At 41.4% G+C, this 14,561-nt stretch overlaps 1 protein-coding gene across 3 annotated transcripts; it reads left to right on the top strand.

The window, feature by feature from the left end:
- The first annotated feature begins 5,707 nt into the window (after positions 1-5,707).
- On the top strand, positions 5,708-13,787 carry zbtb2b (zinc finger and BTB domain containing 2b). Of its 3 annotated transcripts, none has more exons than XM_080453766.1 (3): positions 5,708-6,167; positions 8,594-8,774; positions 9,793-13,787. In XM_080453766.1, exons 2-3 carry the CDS (start codon positions 8,602-8,604, stop codon positions 11,192-11,194), a joined length of 1,575 nt encoding a protein of 524 aa, XP_080309892.1. In that variant the 5' UTR covers positions 5,708-6,167; positions 8,594-8,601; the 3' UTR covers positions 11,195-13,787. The 3 variants fall into 3 exon arrangements, with proteins under 3 accessions (XP_080309892.1, XP_080309893.1, XP_080309894.1); XM_080453767.1 differs by lacking the exon at positions 5,708-6,167 and adding an exon at positions 7,266-7,744; XM_080453768.1 differs by lacking the exon at positions 5,708-6,167 and having other exon boundaries at positions 8,656-8,787.
- Positions 13,788-14,561: the final 774 nt, after the last annotated feature.

Genomic DNA, 14,561 nt, shown 5'->3' on the forward strand with positions numbered 1-14,561 from the left:
CCACAGTCAATTGGTCAGCCCCCTCATGAATCTCAGATGTCAGGCTCAAACTTACAGTACCATTACCATTACTATAGCGGGGCGCAGATAGGTGTTAACGCCGTTGACACCTAGAACAATAGCCCAGACAGAAACGGCTCGCGGCGGGGGGGCGGGGCTATTGCGGCTCCACGGCCGTGCACATAAATCGGCGTGCCTGGCTGTGCTAAACATGTTCTGGAGGTCCTGTGTAACAGTCACTCACTGCATGCACAGAATACCAGTGGTGGAAAAAGTACTCAAATTTTTTACTTAAACAAAAGCATCAATTCTACTCTTTTACAAGTAAAAGTAAGGTATTCAAAATGTACTTGAGTAAAAGTAGAAAAGTATTGGTATCAAAATGTATTTAAAGTACCAAAAGTAAAAGTACTCATTATGCAGAAGGTCCCATTTCACAAGTTTTCAAATGTGTAAAATGTATAAAAAATCTTTGAAAATAGCAGATCTACAAGCTCACAACGCGTCGCAAATCTGCTATTTTCAAATTGCCAAAGTATATATACTGTATAAATAGTTTTGTAATAATAATCCAAATCTACAAATCAAATAATTGTAGTGGAGTAAAAGTACAATATTTGTCTATGGAGTAGAAGTAAAAGTATTGAAAATTGGAAATACTCCAGTAAAGTAAAAGTACCTCAATTCTTCTATATGGTATAGGTATTTTATTATTAGGCTATAATATTATTGCAGTTTGTCCAGCTGTGCACAGTTATTTTTTTATTATTATTAATGCATGGGACACTGGATGGGTAGAGTGTTGTTAATGTTGTTTTATGGTCATTTAATGAATTAATTAAGCAAAAAAAAATCGCGCGCTTCGCGCGCATACATGCCCGCGACGCAGTGGGTGGGGGGGGCGGGGGGGGCCGAGTGGTGGTCAAGTTCAGCCCCCATGGCCACGCACAAAAGCCGGCGTCCATGGGAAGTAGCCAGAATAAACAAAAAAAACAAACAAACACAAAACCATATAAACTAAAAGGGACAATAAACCATAGGGCAGCGGCAGACAACGCCTCGGCAATCTGTAAAGTATCATAATATCAGTTTCAATAACGTACCATAATTATTAATAATAATTATAATATTGCCATGGCGTGTGCCTACCTACTACTATGGTCCACTGATCATAACCACAGCAGCTCAGCTCACAGCCTTTGCCAAGTCCTATATAAACAAATGCAATTTAAAATACACACTATAAAATCAATAACTATTACAAAATAGCACATATGTAAATGTTTGCCTACCACAGTTCCTCCCCAGCTCAGCGTGACGGCAGGTGATTTCGACACTCATTACCGCCCCGCTCAGCTCCCTACCCAATACCTTTATACTAATCATTAGGCATTGGTTGCAGCTGTGAACTGACGCCGCTGGGAGGTCCCACAGGCTACATAAGCACATTTTGATACCAATACTCAAGGTAATTTACTAAAAAAAAAAAAGTCCAAAAACTATGGATACATGCTTTTTTAAGCTGTGTTCCGTGAGCAGAAATAACTTATCAGAAATAAGACTTCCGGTCGACGATCTCTTGCTTTTTATTTCTTCTAGTCTAGTTGTTTCCTGTTAACTTTGAATGCATTTATCAACCAACACTCCCATCTAGCGGTAAATGGTTAGAATGCAAACTGCAATTACAATTACATAGCCTACTGTGTGACTGGTGCCTCATAATTAGACATGCTGCATTATCGCAATTCATGCTATAACCATGTTCTAACCTTATAACGATGTTCTATGTTATATAACCATGAGTCTTGAAAACTGCAAAACACTCTACTGTAATTAATCTATTAGCCTCGGAAACCCAGGCTTTTTTTTTTGTTACAAAAGAAAAAAAGCCTGGGGGAGCCATGCAGGAACGATGGTCTTGGACCTTGTTATCTCCTAACCAATCAGAGTGCAGAGGGGCGTCGCTCTAAATTTTGTGACGTCAGCGTGCTCCGTGCACAGGCCGAGGGGGGGAGGGGAGGGGAGGCGGGGACATAGATTGGTGAAGCAATAGGAAGCCACGCACAAATCCGGGCGGCTGTGTTTGGGTCCGCCCTTCAAGACCATGGATTGAGCTCGTAGCCTCAGGCTATTAATCTATTGACTCATTGTTAAAGAAATCCAATCCAAATCCAAGAAACCCACTGTTGCGTTAGCCCCTTGTGTCAGCATCCTTGGGCATCCTTTGGTGTCGAGGGCAATGGTTGTCATGGAGATGGTAGGCAGTCTTTCAGGAAAGTGCATAACGCCAACCCTAAAGGCCTTTGGCGGGAATAGGAGGAGGGGTTGGGTACGGGGTACATTTGTTGTTGAAAGAATTTGAAGTACATTTCTGTGACTTGGGTGGGTGTGTTCACCACATCTGTACAGCTTTTATTATTCATACAAACTAAGCACAGCCTTTATTCCCATGAGCTGTTTTCATGCACTTCAATCCAATTCACTTCATTAGTTATAAGGGGGAAAACCCCTGAACGTTGAACAGTCTATTTTGAGTGAAGTTGCTATGCACAGACTGTGATCTGTGATCTACCCTTGCATGTTTACAGCCCACTCCTCTCTCTCATGTTGGGAAAGGAATGGGCATTCTGAGGAGTTCTTTTCTGCACTTCAATTCTCTCTTTAAAGAACATGACAAATTGATTTGATACACTTACAATTACGAGGGCGGAGAGATAAGCATATTCCTTTAATTCTGATAGTACCCCCCCCCTCCCCCTTTGCCTCTCAAATCAATTGCTGAGAAAGAGGTCACCATGGGAACCTTGAAGCCCATTGGCAGGATGTGGAGTCCCGTAGTGTCCTTGGGAGCGGTGTCCAGCTGTGTCAATCTCCGGTGTTCTTCTACATCCCCTCCCCCCAGCAAGCCTGGCCGGATCTGTTTTCCTTAACCGAGAGGGCTCAGTTGAGGGGGGGTGGTTGTGAAGTGACTCACCACTCCGGTTTCAAAACAGGCCATGGCCAGAGGGTTTAACATCAAGGGCCATGTTTAAACAGGTGCTTCTGCTCACCACAACCTCTCTAATTACATAATTTGAGAAAAGTAATAGAGCTTATCAAGGCTTGCTTAATTCATTATTTGAGCAAATTAAGGGGGATAACTTGTATAAGTTGTTTAGATTAGAACACTGACACCAACAGTATATACAGTGTATATACACTTACATCTGATTGTTTTTTTTTTAAAGGCTTTGTTTTAAGAGAATTTATGATTGAATCTAAATATCTTTTACCTCTGTAAAAATCAATTTGGTGGAAATCAGTGTTGGGGCAGTCATGTGAAAGTCCAATGCATGTCTCTTTTGAAAGGACTCTTCTGACTGTGTGTGTGTGTGTGTGTGTGTGTGTGTGTGTGTGTGTGTGTGTGTGTGCGTGCGTGCGTGCGTGCGTGTTTTACAGTTTTATGGTCTGGTAAAAGATTATATTGATTAAATTGATTAGAGCCACTAATCAGTGTTTATCTACTCTGCTACTTCCAATAAGCCTCCTACTGTGGGACCATCAGCATTGTAAACATGCTTTTGTTCCATAATGACCACCTCTCCTACAGTGCCAGTGCTCTCAATCGATGTATGCTCTAGTCTCTTTCTGTCTGTTGTGAAATATTATCGGCCCTTGCATTTGGCTGAACAGATTCAGTACAGACCAGGACAGGACAGGAGGATCATATCTGAGACGGTCTGTTGTTTGTCGACGGCTTCGAGACTTTAAAAGGACCCCTTCCTGCGCTCCCATGTCCCTTCCTTTCCCATTCTCTTGCTCCCACTGTCCAGCAAACCTTTTCAGTAAAAGTCTGAGGTCTTAAGATTAGTCCTGTCCACCCCCAGTCAATGACGTTCTACACTACAGCTTCATACTCTCTTGCCTGCTCTAAACCTGAAATGCAACCATGAAAGACAGGTCTGCCAAAGACGCTGTTTGCACTGGGACAATATCCACCCTGCAAACGGGTGGATATTGTCCTCTGAACAGTCTAACGACAACATACCGCTGTGCCTCCAGAACGTGTCAGTATCAAAGGTACCTCCTACTCTTCTTGACATGACAGATAATGGGACTGTATGGGTGCAATCCTTTCTACAGACTTCTGTCCCTTCCCACTAGGCTAATCGTAATTTTGTTTCCCAAAAAAGATTGGCAAATAAATTCTCAGAATCTTTTGCAGATAACAATTGCAGTCAGAACGTTTCAATGACCCCAACATTAAAAACACACTACTTCAGATATTTTCACATTATACTTGTGTTTAGTAAAGGGTGATGATTTCACTTTTAGTTTAGATACTGTTAAAATATTTTTAGTTTGTTTAGGATTTTTTTTGAGACACCTCTGTCAGTTTAATAGGCAGTTAGGAAAATTAGGAAAGCACATCTTAACACATGACCTTTTTTTTTCGCAATTGCAAAGCAACTGAGAAGAGCCCAGTTACAGGGCTTTATAGGCTACAGTATAGCCTAAAAAACAGGCCACTGTAACAGGCCTTGATATGTATGACTGGCTACGTACTAGTTGTCTATCCAGTCAAAACCTAAACCTATGGCCAGGATGATCAACTGGAACAACACTCTGAAATGGGATGTAGCATGTGTGTTCTCTTCCTCTGCTATTTCACATCCTGTTATCCTTAGCCGACTCAGTGAGGGGATGTCACACTTATTCAAAGACAAACCTTAAACAGGAGAAATTATAATAATTCATGCACGATAGCAAATTATAAAGTCCCACATTCTTGTCAACAGTTATACATTGCAAGTTGCTAAGACTACCAAACATTGAGACATTAATTAAAGCTCATAGTTTAAAATAAATATAGGAATACATAGGATATTTGTCTCCTAACTCACTCAAAATATGTATCAAGATGTAAGATGTAAATGTAGTTTAATGTGTTGTATATTTTTGTTGTTCAGAGGCTATTGCTAATTAAAAAAAAACAGCCCATGCTATGTTACTTTTGTTCTAAGGCACAGCAACACATGTTTGTTCCAAAATAGCCTTTCCCATTTCATTCACTAATTTCCACTTGGAAATAATATGTGTCCATGATGGGCACATGTTTTGGGTCCATGTCGGAAATATAACTGTCTCACTTTTGGGGTCTCAATTCACCAGTTGAGAAACACTGAAAATCACTGTTGCCACATTTTGTGAGAGAAACAAGCAACCTGGTCTATGAAAACAAGCCCAAAAGAAGGGACTATGGACTAGGCTACGGCTATTTGATAATAGCCGATCTACAAGCTCACAACGCGTCGCGATGAGACGTGTTGTGAGCTTGTAGATCTGCTAAACAAAAATTTGATAGAAATATTGGGGAAAAGGGGTAATTTTTGAATATTAAAAAAAAAAATTAACAACACAAATCTTGGCACAAAATATTTTCTTATGGGGGGGGGGGGCATGGACAAAAACATATTAATCTGGGGGTCCTTGCCATGAAAATGGTAAAGAACCACTGATTTAAACAACATTAGGAAGCCCAAACAAGCAACTGCACTTTAGAAACAAGCCCCAAAAACAGCAACCACCAATATTTACAAGCAACTTTTACAAAAAAAACAAGCCCAAAGTCGCTTATAATAAGCAGACATGGTAACCACTGCTGAAGATGCATCAACCGAAAATGCAAATACAACGACTGTGGGCAAGGCAACGTTATTTGTGCATGCATGGTGGGTGGGGGGCAGGGAGAACGACCGACCCCTTCCCTTAAACCGGTTTACGCTTAACGTGCCATATTACCGGAGGACACGGAATGAATTACATTCTCCTACTGTGGTGGGAGCCCCCGTTCACACTGAACGTATGTGACCCGTTGCTGCTTGTCAACTAGATTTCACAGTGACACTCGGTGGCGGTTTGGTTACGCTCGGGGGGGGGATTTTACAACTGCTGTTTTTTGGTGCTTTTTTAACACAGTCAAGTCATGTGATTGTAACGTAACCCGACCGGAAAACACCGACGACGACGACCATCGCCGCCGCCAATGCTGCGTTCGCTAAGGAACAGAGAGGGAGAGAGAGAGCAGCTGCCTGCGCGCGAGCCCAACGGACAAGCGAGTCCCCCGGTTAACAAACATTAACAACAACACGTCAAAACTCCACCAAATAAGACCGCGGTGGAACACGGTATGTCTGTTTTATACTATATTTACCGCTGTAGTACAACGTTATTTACAAACGGGGGGGTTTCACCGCCTGTAATTGTCACGCTGAAGTTAAAAGAAACGCATTCGTGACCACCCCATCCCCCTTGTGTGTGTGTGTGCGTCGTGCGCGCGCGTGTGTGTGTCCGTTTCGAAGCGATGCAGAGGTCCCGTGGCGCGCTTGTTTTTCTATCTCGAGAGGCGCGGTGTTAAATAACGTGTAGGGTTTTGCTGATCTTGTTCAATGCCTCTTGCTTTTAACTGCCCAAAATACGCATGTGCATGGGTATTTATTTCACTCCGATCGTTGTTGGGGACATTTTCAGTTTAGAAGAAATAAAGCGCACTACGGAAGTGTCTGTGGAATACCAAAACGCTCGCCCCAAAACACAGTCGCCCCGGGGCAATTCCGGCGACCTCTGAACGGTTGCCACCAGGTATTCCTAAACGTAACCTCAGTAAACTATGCCTAAACCTAGCCTTATTCCTAAACGTAACCTCAGTAAAACCATGCCTAACCATAAACGTATTTCTAACCGTATCCTCAGTAAAAAACAATATACAATAATCCTTAACAACCGCTGGGGTTGAGCTTGTTTTGGGGCGAGCGTTCCGGTTACCTCTGTGTGGGGTAACTGACTGTTCCACGTGTCTGTATTAGGGGCGGCGCTTTAATGTTACAAACATGTTACTATGATGAACACATGGCAAGTAACTACTGATTACAGTGTCCAATGCAGGAACAGTTGTAATTATCTTTGATCAAATGTCGTAGTCCACTAGGTAGGACTAAATCACACACTTGTGGATTAGCCTAGAAGAGATTCATTAATATCTCATTGGAGGATTTCTTGAGAACGGAAAATAGACATTGCCGTTGTGTTGCTATTAACCATAATGCATGAAGTAATTTGTTAATCATTTACTTCTAGTGGAATTCTGTTGTCACTAGTATATGATTATACACTACTTTTGAAGTAGGCTATCAGGGTAGGCTACGGTTGCAGGATTGTCTTGAGGGGTAGCTCAATAATTGAAAGATAGCTTGTTCAATCATCAGCACTGAAGAGGATGTGTTCAAATTCTGATTATTGTGCCTTTGGGCTGCTAGGCAGTTGAAATCAAACTGCTTCAAGGGTAATCACAATGGTTGACAGTACTCTCTGACTGACGTGTGTGTGTGTGTGTGTGTGTGTGTGTGTGTGTGTGTGTGTGTGTATCACTGTAGGATTCCCATGCAGATAGACAAATTCAGATAAGATAATCTTGTCCAAACTGACGATGATAAAACTATCTTGTTCCATTGTCTTTGCTGGCTAAGGCTATGTTTAGAGGGGGAAGAAAGTGTTCTTCTGTCTGAGAAGGGAGATTCACCCAGCCCGCCCCACAGGCTCTTTCCAGTCCCTGGTGGAGGGGGTGGAACTAGTTCTGCCTTAGGAATGTGTGTCGACACCCGTAACCCTGGTCATGTGATGGCCTGGAGCCCTCTATCAGTCCTGTGTGCAGACCTTTGGGTCAACAGCAGTCATCCCAGTGGCCAGCACCAAAATACACTTTACAGTTAAGACACAGTTTCCATTAGTGTCGATTCACACCAGTTACAATCAGGTTCAAAGTGCAAAGTTAAGTGTTTATAAAAAAAATATATATATATATTTACTTGTTCAATTTTATGTGTGTGTGTGTGTGTGTTTCTTGTATTGATGCAAAATCCAGACCAGAGTGTTCATCCTTGTGAACTTCTGTAAAAATTGAGAATGAGCTCTTGTCTGCAAGTTGTAACCATTCCTTCATCAACATATCCCTAGGGATAGGCTACAGGGGCTGTGTGAGGTTTGCCTAACGGAAGTTGTCCTGAGAGGTCAATAAGAATGCCAGTCTCTTTTCCCTATGCAGTATGCACTAACAGTTACTAACCAACTGCTTAATAGGCTAAAGGCAACTGTTACAGGAAACCCCATGACCATTCTGGTTGTCATTGACAATTTTTTTCAAATCCTGAAGGCTACTTAAAGCAGCAATATTAACTGAATGCATTTTAGATGAGCAACTTTTAGTCCTAGCTTTCACTCTAACCACTCAAATCTAATCTATAGTATATAGTAGAGACGATGAAAACCTTGTTGTCCCATAGTTATGATCAGCTAAATCATACTGTTAAGTGCCTTTGTTACATTTGTACAACACAAATTGTCTCCATTTGACACAAATTGACTCTTGGCTGTTGTGTTAGGCTGTGCTTCACGAAGTCGTTAGATCACCCCTGTCTGCCTGCCTCTCTGTGGTCACAATAAGCTCTGGTCTCCTTCCAGACAGGAAACTGACTGTTGTGTGTGCGTGCGCACTTGTGCACGTGTGTGTGTGTTTGTGTGTTGTGTAACTTCTGTGGGTGTGTATGCCTTTGTGCAGGTTGAATAATGGAGTTGGCCAACCATGGTCTTATCCTTCTGCAGCAGCTTAACGCTCAGAGGGAGTTTGGCTTCCTGTGCGACTGCACTGTGGCTATAGGAGATGTGTTCTTCAAGGCCCATAAAGCAGTCCTAGCTGCCTTCTCCAACTACTTCAGAATGCTGTTCATCCACCAGGACAGGTATAGAAAATACGTAAGATGATAACACTATTGATAATAGTGTTGGATATCTGGTCAATAAAAGGAAATGGAGTGTGGAAATACTGAAAAAAAGCTTAGCTATGTTTTATTGCGTCAACGTTTCCATCAATCAGATCTTCATCAGGACATACATGGGAATGGGCGTACACACATGTATATAGTACACCATCCACACACTGATAGGTTAACCCTAATATGGCATGAGGTCACCTGTTCACAACAATCAACTCATCAATTATACTGGCTTTACACAAAATAAACCTTTTTATTTATTCAGTATTTACAATGCGCAACTCTATTTCATTTTGTGATACTGCTGCTTGACTTGCACCTGGGCCACGGATGTGCGTGCACTATCTTCCTCATAGATATCTGGTCAATACCTGCCCAAGACATATAATGGTATCAGAAGATATCTGGAAAACTCTAATATAATCCAAAGAACCACGTCAAACGCGAAACATGTAAAAAATGTTATTTTACAATCATTTCAACCATACATGAATTCCATATAAGCCTGTATTCATTCATTCATTCATCATTCTGGGTCATTAATGTCCATCAGCTGATATTCAGTTAACAACTTGGTCATGGAAACATGCATTTGAAATAACGTGTCAACGTGGCAAGCTTTCCTAGCAGTAGGCTCACTTTACAGAGTTTTACGAGTATGAGAAAACCTTCAATGACTTATCATTCATACCTGTTTGGTGGCCATTGAAACCAATAAAAAGATTCATGCTGCTGTTAACTATAACCCTGTATGGAACACAACATTATCTCATCAGGATTCTCCATATATGGGCATAAAAGGGACATAGACTGACAGGCAGATAGATATGGAGATTTACAGATTTATAGATGGTTCCAGACAATCTCCGATCCAACCGACTTATCACTCAATTATCTATTTCACTACAAGAAATTTGTTTCCAGCCGTGTTAATCAATACACCATAAATGGACACATTGTTAATATCTAATTGTTTATTTTTCAGTGACTGTGTTCGACTGAAGGCTGCCGACATACAGCCAGATATCTTCAGCTACCTCCTGAACCTGATGTACACAGGCAAACTTGCACCTCAGTTGATAGACCCTGCACGCTTGGAGCAAGGGGTCAAATTCCTGCATGCCTACCCTCTCATACAGGAGGCCAGCCAGTCAGTCTATTCCCACCCAGAACACAGCCTGAACCTCTCCACCTCACTCTACGGCATCCAGATCTCTGACCAGCAGGTGGCGCTGTCGCCTAGAGTGCCTGGACGTCGCCAGCTGTCTTCGCCCTTTGACCTGGACCAGCTCGGCTCAGAGGGAAAGTATAGGCCAACGCCAGCAGTCACACCAGCCTACACCAACTCATCTGCGTCCAAGCATGCTTCTTCACCCCCAGAGGTGGAGGCTTCAACTAGTAATCGTCAGCTGATGACTGAGGAGCGGAGAACAGACATGCTGACTGGGGAGAGTTCCTCAGCCAATACTATTCTCCATGTCAAACCCAGTATCATGAAGAGGACTGCCTCTTTCAGGAAGCATTACTCCTGTCATCTGTGTAGGAGCCGCTTCAACCAGAGGAGCGTGCTGAGAGAGCACCTCCTCCAGCATACCCGGGCCCTGCAGCATACCCTGTCTGAGGCCAACAATGCACTCTCCCCTGTTATGCCTGGGGAGCACACTGCACCAGAACTAGAGGAGATGATGAAGGGGAGCAGGAGTGGGTCCGCCATGTTAGTGGAGGTCATCAGTGACAGTGAACAAACCCCAGTCTCACTTGCCAACTTGGACTCACCCCGAGCAGAGGTGACCACTTCCAACTGGGGGTTGGGTGGGTCTCAGTCTCAGGCAGACACCCCTCCCCCATCAGACATCGCTGACATCGACAACCTCGAGAGCGCCGACTTGGACCGGGAGGTGAAGCGGCGGAAGTACGAGTGCTCCACCTGTGGACGCAAGTTTATCCAGAAGAGCCACTGGCGTGAACACATGTACATCCACACGGGCAAGCCTTTCAAATGCAGTGCTTGTGGCAAGAGCTTCTGCCGTGCCAACCAGGCAGCACGCCATGTGTGCCTGAACCAGGGGGCTGATGCCTACACCATGGTGGACCGGCAGAGCATGGAGCTGTGCGCTGAAGGGGATGATGACAGCAGCCAGATGGATTCCCTGTTCCTGGGCTCTGCAAGGCCCTACAAGTGTAACATTTGTGAGACCACTTTCTCTAGTCCTAACGAGGTGATTAAACACCTCTGCTTCAGCCAAGGTGCATTAGCGGGGCTGCAGGGGCAGGTGGCAGCGGGGCTGACCCAGCAGGAAGATTTTCCCAAAGATGAAGGTTCTGATTTGTCCTCTGCTGGCCCAGTACTAACGGCCATAAAGACTGAGGAGATCATGGTAGAATAGTGCCAAAATTATATTTGTCTTTTTTTTAGGCTAAATGTTTATTTTTTAAATTATGGTTATTAGATGAGCAAAAGTGGAAGTTAACCTGGGTATGTATGTTGTGCCTGGAATGTATGTGGGAAATTCTTTCTGCCTGCTTAAAATAATACATTGGTACAACAGTTATCAGCTGTTAAGGTTCTGGGAATCGCAGCATAAAAGCTTAATAAGGTTATAATATGTATCATTGAGGGATAGACCAACTTGACCCAAAGAATGAAATACCATTTCGCTGAAGGTTAAGTTACAAACCAGTGAGGGAGTGGAAAACACTAGGGTTTATTTTCATCTCAGCACTTCCGTATGGGTGTTTTTTTTGCACTGTATTAGACTGTAACATACTGGTGTCTCTGGTAATCTATTCTAAGTTACCGTTAACTGTGGTCAAGCTGTACACGCACGATTGTCAACTCAAAAAGGAAGGGGAAGCTCAAACAGTTCCGGAGGGTGCAGTGCGTTGTAGAGGTAGATGGTGGTGACTGTAAATGTGGGCTTAGTGCTTGTGTTGGCCAGTCTTCAAACTTTTTTTTTGTTTTAGTTCATGATCAAAGTTATTTTTAGCCTTCCATCTATGGGCACAGCATATTTTCAAGCCTATTTGTTCATCCCCATAATCACTCCTTTTGAGCTGGTACCCTCAGCCTGTATTATGTAGGACACTGAGTCTTCCATTTGCCAGAGTTGCCAGATTGCGGAGTGAATAAAAAATGTACTCCATGGCCATATTGCCTTATTTTATCAGTGCATCTTTTGAGCAGCCTTTTAGTTCTTTGGCTTTACTTATGCCAGGGGCAAGTATGATCTGACTACAATTGAATAGCCATCTGAACAGTTTAGTCATTATTTTGATTCAGCTGGCTACAACAAACACCACAGAGCAATCAATCACTGTTATCTGGTAATGTTTTCAGTTGTCGCTATTATTCTTACTCTCTTTATAATGGAACTTTCTGAATGGTAAAGTGCATTTGTTACTGGAGAATCATCGTCATCGAACCGGTTCACGTGCCCATACCTTGAAGGGCGCATTCCATCCTGTGCAAAATCTAACTCTGCAACTTGCCATTTGATCATTTGCTTGAATCACTCCCTAAAAGCCCTTAATTTACATGTAATTGTCACATTTTATATACAGTGCTCTATTTACAAAGAATATGTTATATTGCAAATTTGTATATTAGTAGGCTAATATCTTTGTAGACAAGAACTTATACGGTATAGTGAAAATTTATGTGCGATGGGTATAATTAATTTGTCTTTCTAGTAATCAAAATGGAGGTTAAGCTTGAGTTTTAATCATTTTTTAGCTATTAAACCTAGTTTACTGCTGTATAATTTATGGTATTATTTAGGCTATTACATTATGCCTTACATTCTTCTTATTTTTTCCCCAATATTTTTTTTGTTAATGTTTTATTTTTTTTGGGCCATTCTGACTATTGTGTTAGGTCTTAGTATCGCACAAACATGTCAGAATGCTGTTCTAAAATAAATGCTTTCTTCACTCAAATTTGGTGGAATGTTGTGATGTGGAGGGACGTAATAGTAAAACGTTAACTAATCTACTAGAGGAAATGCAGGAAATTAGCAGGTTGGCAGATCAGCATAGAGTAGAGCCAACAATTATGACTTTATCATACCTTGCTACCCATGTTAAAACTAGCCAATCTAAAAGATTACATGTCACGATGTGTTGTGAGCTTGTAGCTATTTTGGGAAATTTTGTAAACCTTTCGTCTATGGCAAGCCCAAAATAGGTATGCATGGTTGAAAGTGGTTAACAGTATTAACTTAACCTTCATTGTGCAAGAAAAAGTATATCATGGCTCTATTTGCAAATTATGACTTGCTATCACTATGACTGGCCTTTTGTCGGGATATCCAATAAATAACGATTTTAAGGTGTATTGGCAAAACAAGTTTTAAATTATGATGAATTATGATCATGATATTGTCCTCATCTGTAAATGTCTGCAATGCTTTTGAATATATTCTTAAGCCCAATTTATACTCCAATGGTGTCGCTTGTGACAAGAACTGATCTACAAGCTAACATGCGACGGACTCGGAGTATAAATGAAGCTTTATTTGCTTTGTGTGAACTGTGAAAGCCAAGGAAATGGTACCTTGTCAGAGGGTGGGGGATATTTTCCCCTTCTATTACTGATTGTTGAAATTGTGAAATATCTTTTACACTTTCATAAATTCTGATCAAAGGAAAATTCAGTTGGGGCCAATTAGTCATAAGAAAAACTTTACATGCATAATCATGTAGTCTAAAACATGAAAGTGTAAAGTGTAGGTAAGACAATTAAAGTATATTAAAGGGACATTTAGAACATATATTTATCACTTTGAGCCAAAAAAACAAATGTGTAGAATAACTGTAATCCATTTTAAGAAGGCATATAAGTTACTGACATTGAAGTGTCAACACTTTCTTAAGTTGAAAATACATATCCCATTATCCTTTTTGGCAAAGCATAATGGGCTTAAAGGGATACTTCACTTTAGGGACGGGGACACATTTAAAAAATATATTAAAAATAAATGAAAAAAGTAATGGAAAATTCATGGCCCCCTCACGCATTAGAGTGTCCTACTAATGTGTGAGGGGGCCTTTATTTTGCCATAACTTCTTTCATTTTTTTTTAATATATATTTTTAATGTTTATTTTATGTGAAAGTGAAGTATCCCTTTAAATCTTATCACCCCTTTTGATGGAATGCCTTCAAAAAGTATACATTAAAATGCAGTCTGACTCAAGCATCACAATACTGTTGTCAGTGGGCTCAAATCTGACATTTTAGTATATGCGTTGTAGCAGTGATCTTTGTAACTTAAAAAAAGGAGAAAATACCTAAACTATTTGTGGGGGGAAATTGTTTTACTTAGTTATTTTACATTAGCTTCAAGGGCCCTTTAAAAATGTTCTACAGCGCTGCTCATGTGATGCACAATAACAACCTGTTGTAAGCTTTAACCATTGGCTTCTTTGAATCTTTTCTGAAGAAAGAATTAGCCTACTGTTTTTACTTTTATAATATTCCCAATTAGCAGACAGCTAGTTATCCTGCATTTAGAGTCATCCTGGAGATCAACACATGCACAGAAAATTTAAAATTGATTTACATACGCCACTATTTGACAGCAATTAGAGAACATATGCTACCAATCAATGTGTGTGATGTGTGCCATTTAATGGACTAATGATAGCCTGTCTTGTAATAGTAGCCTCAATCAATTAAATCTAACATTAATTTGTGAAGAAATGCCCATCATTACTAGGTGTAGTATGTGATATGTATATAAGTTGTATTGTTTTTT

The sequence above is a fragment of the Gymnoscopelus braueri genome, assembly GCF_963280865.1.
Source record: "Gymnoscopelus braueri genome assembly, chromosome: 16".
NCBI classification, from domain to species: Eukaryota; Metazoa; Chordata; class Actinopteri; order Myctophiformes; family Myctophidae; genus Gymnoscopelus; species Gymnoscopelus braueri.

What these genes read in the sequence shown, in the direction of transcription:
- zbtb2b (XM_080453766.1), top strand. Translation starts at nt 8,602, where the DNA reads ATGGAGTTGGCCAACCATGGTCTTATCCTTCTGCAGCAGCTTAACGCT. An exon ending in CTGTTCATCCACCAGGACAG is followed by an intron (nt 8,775 to 9,792) that starts GTATAGAAAATA and finishes TTTATTTTTCAG; the next exon opens with TGACTGTGTTCGACTGAAGG.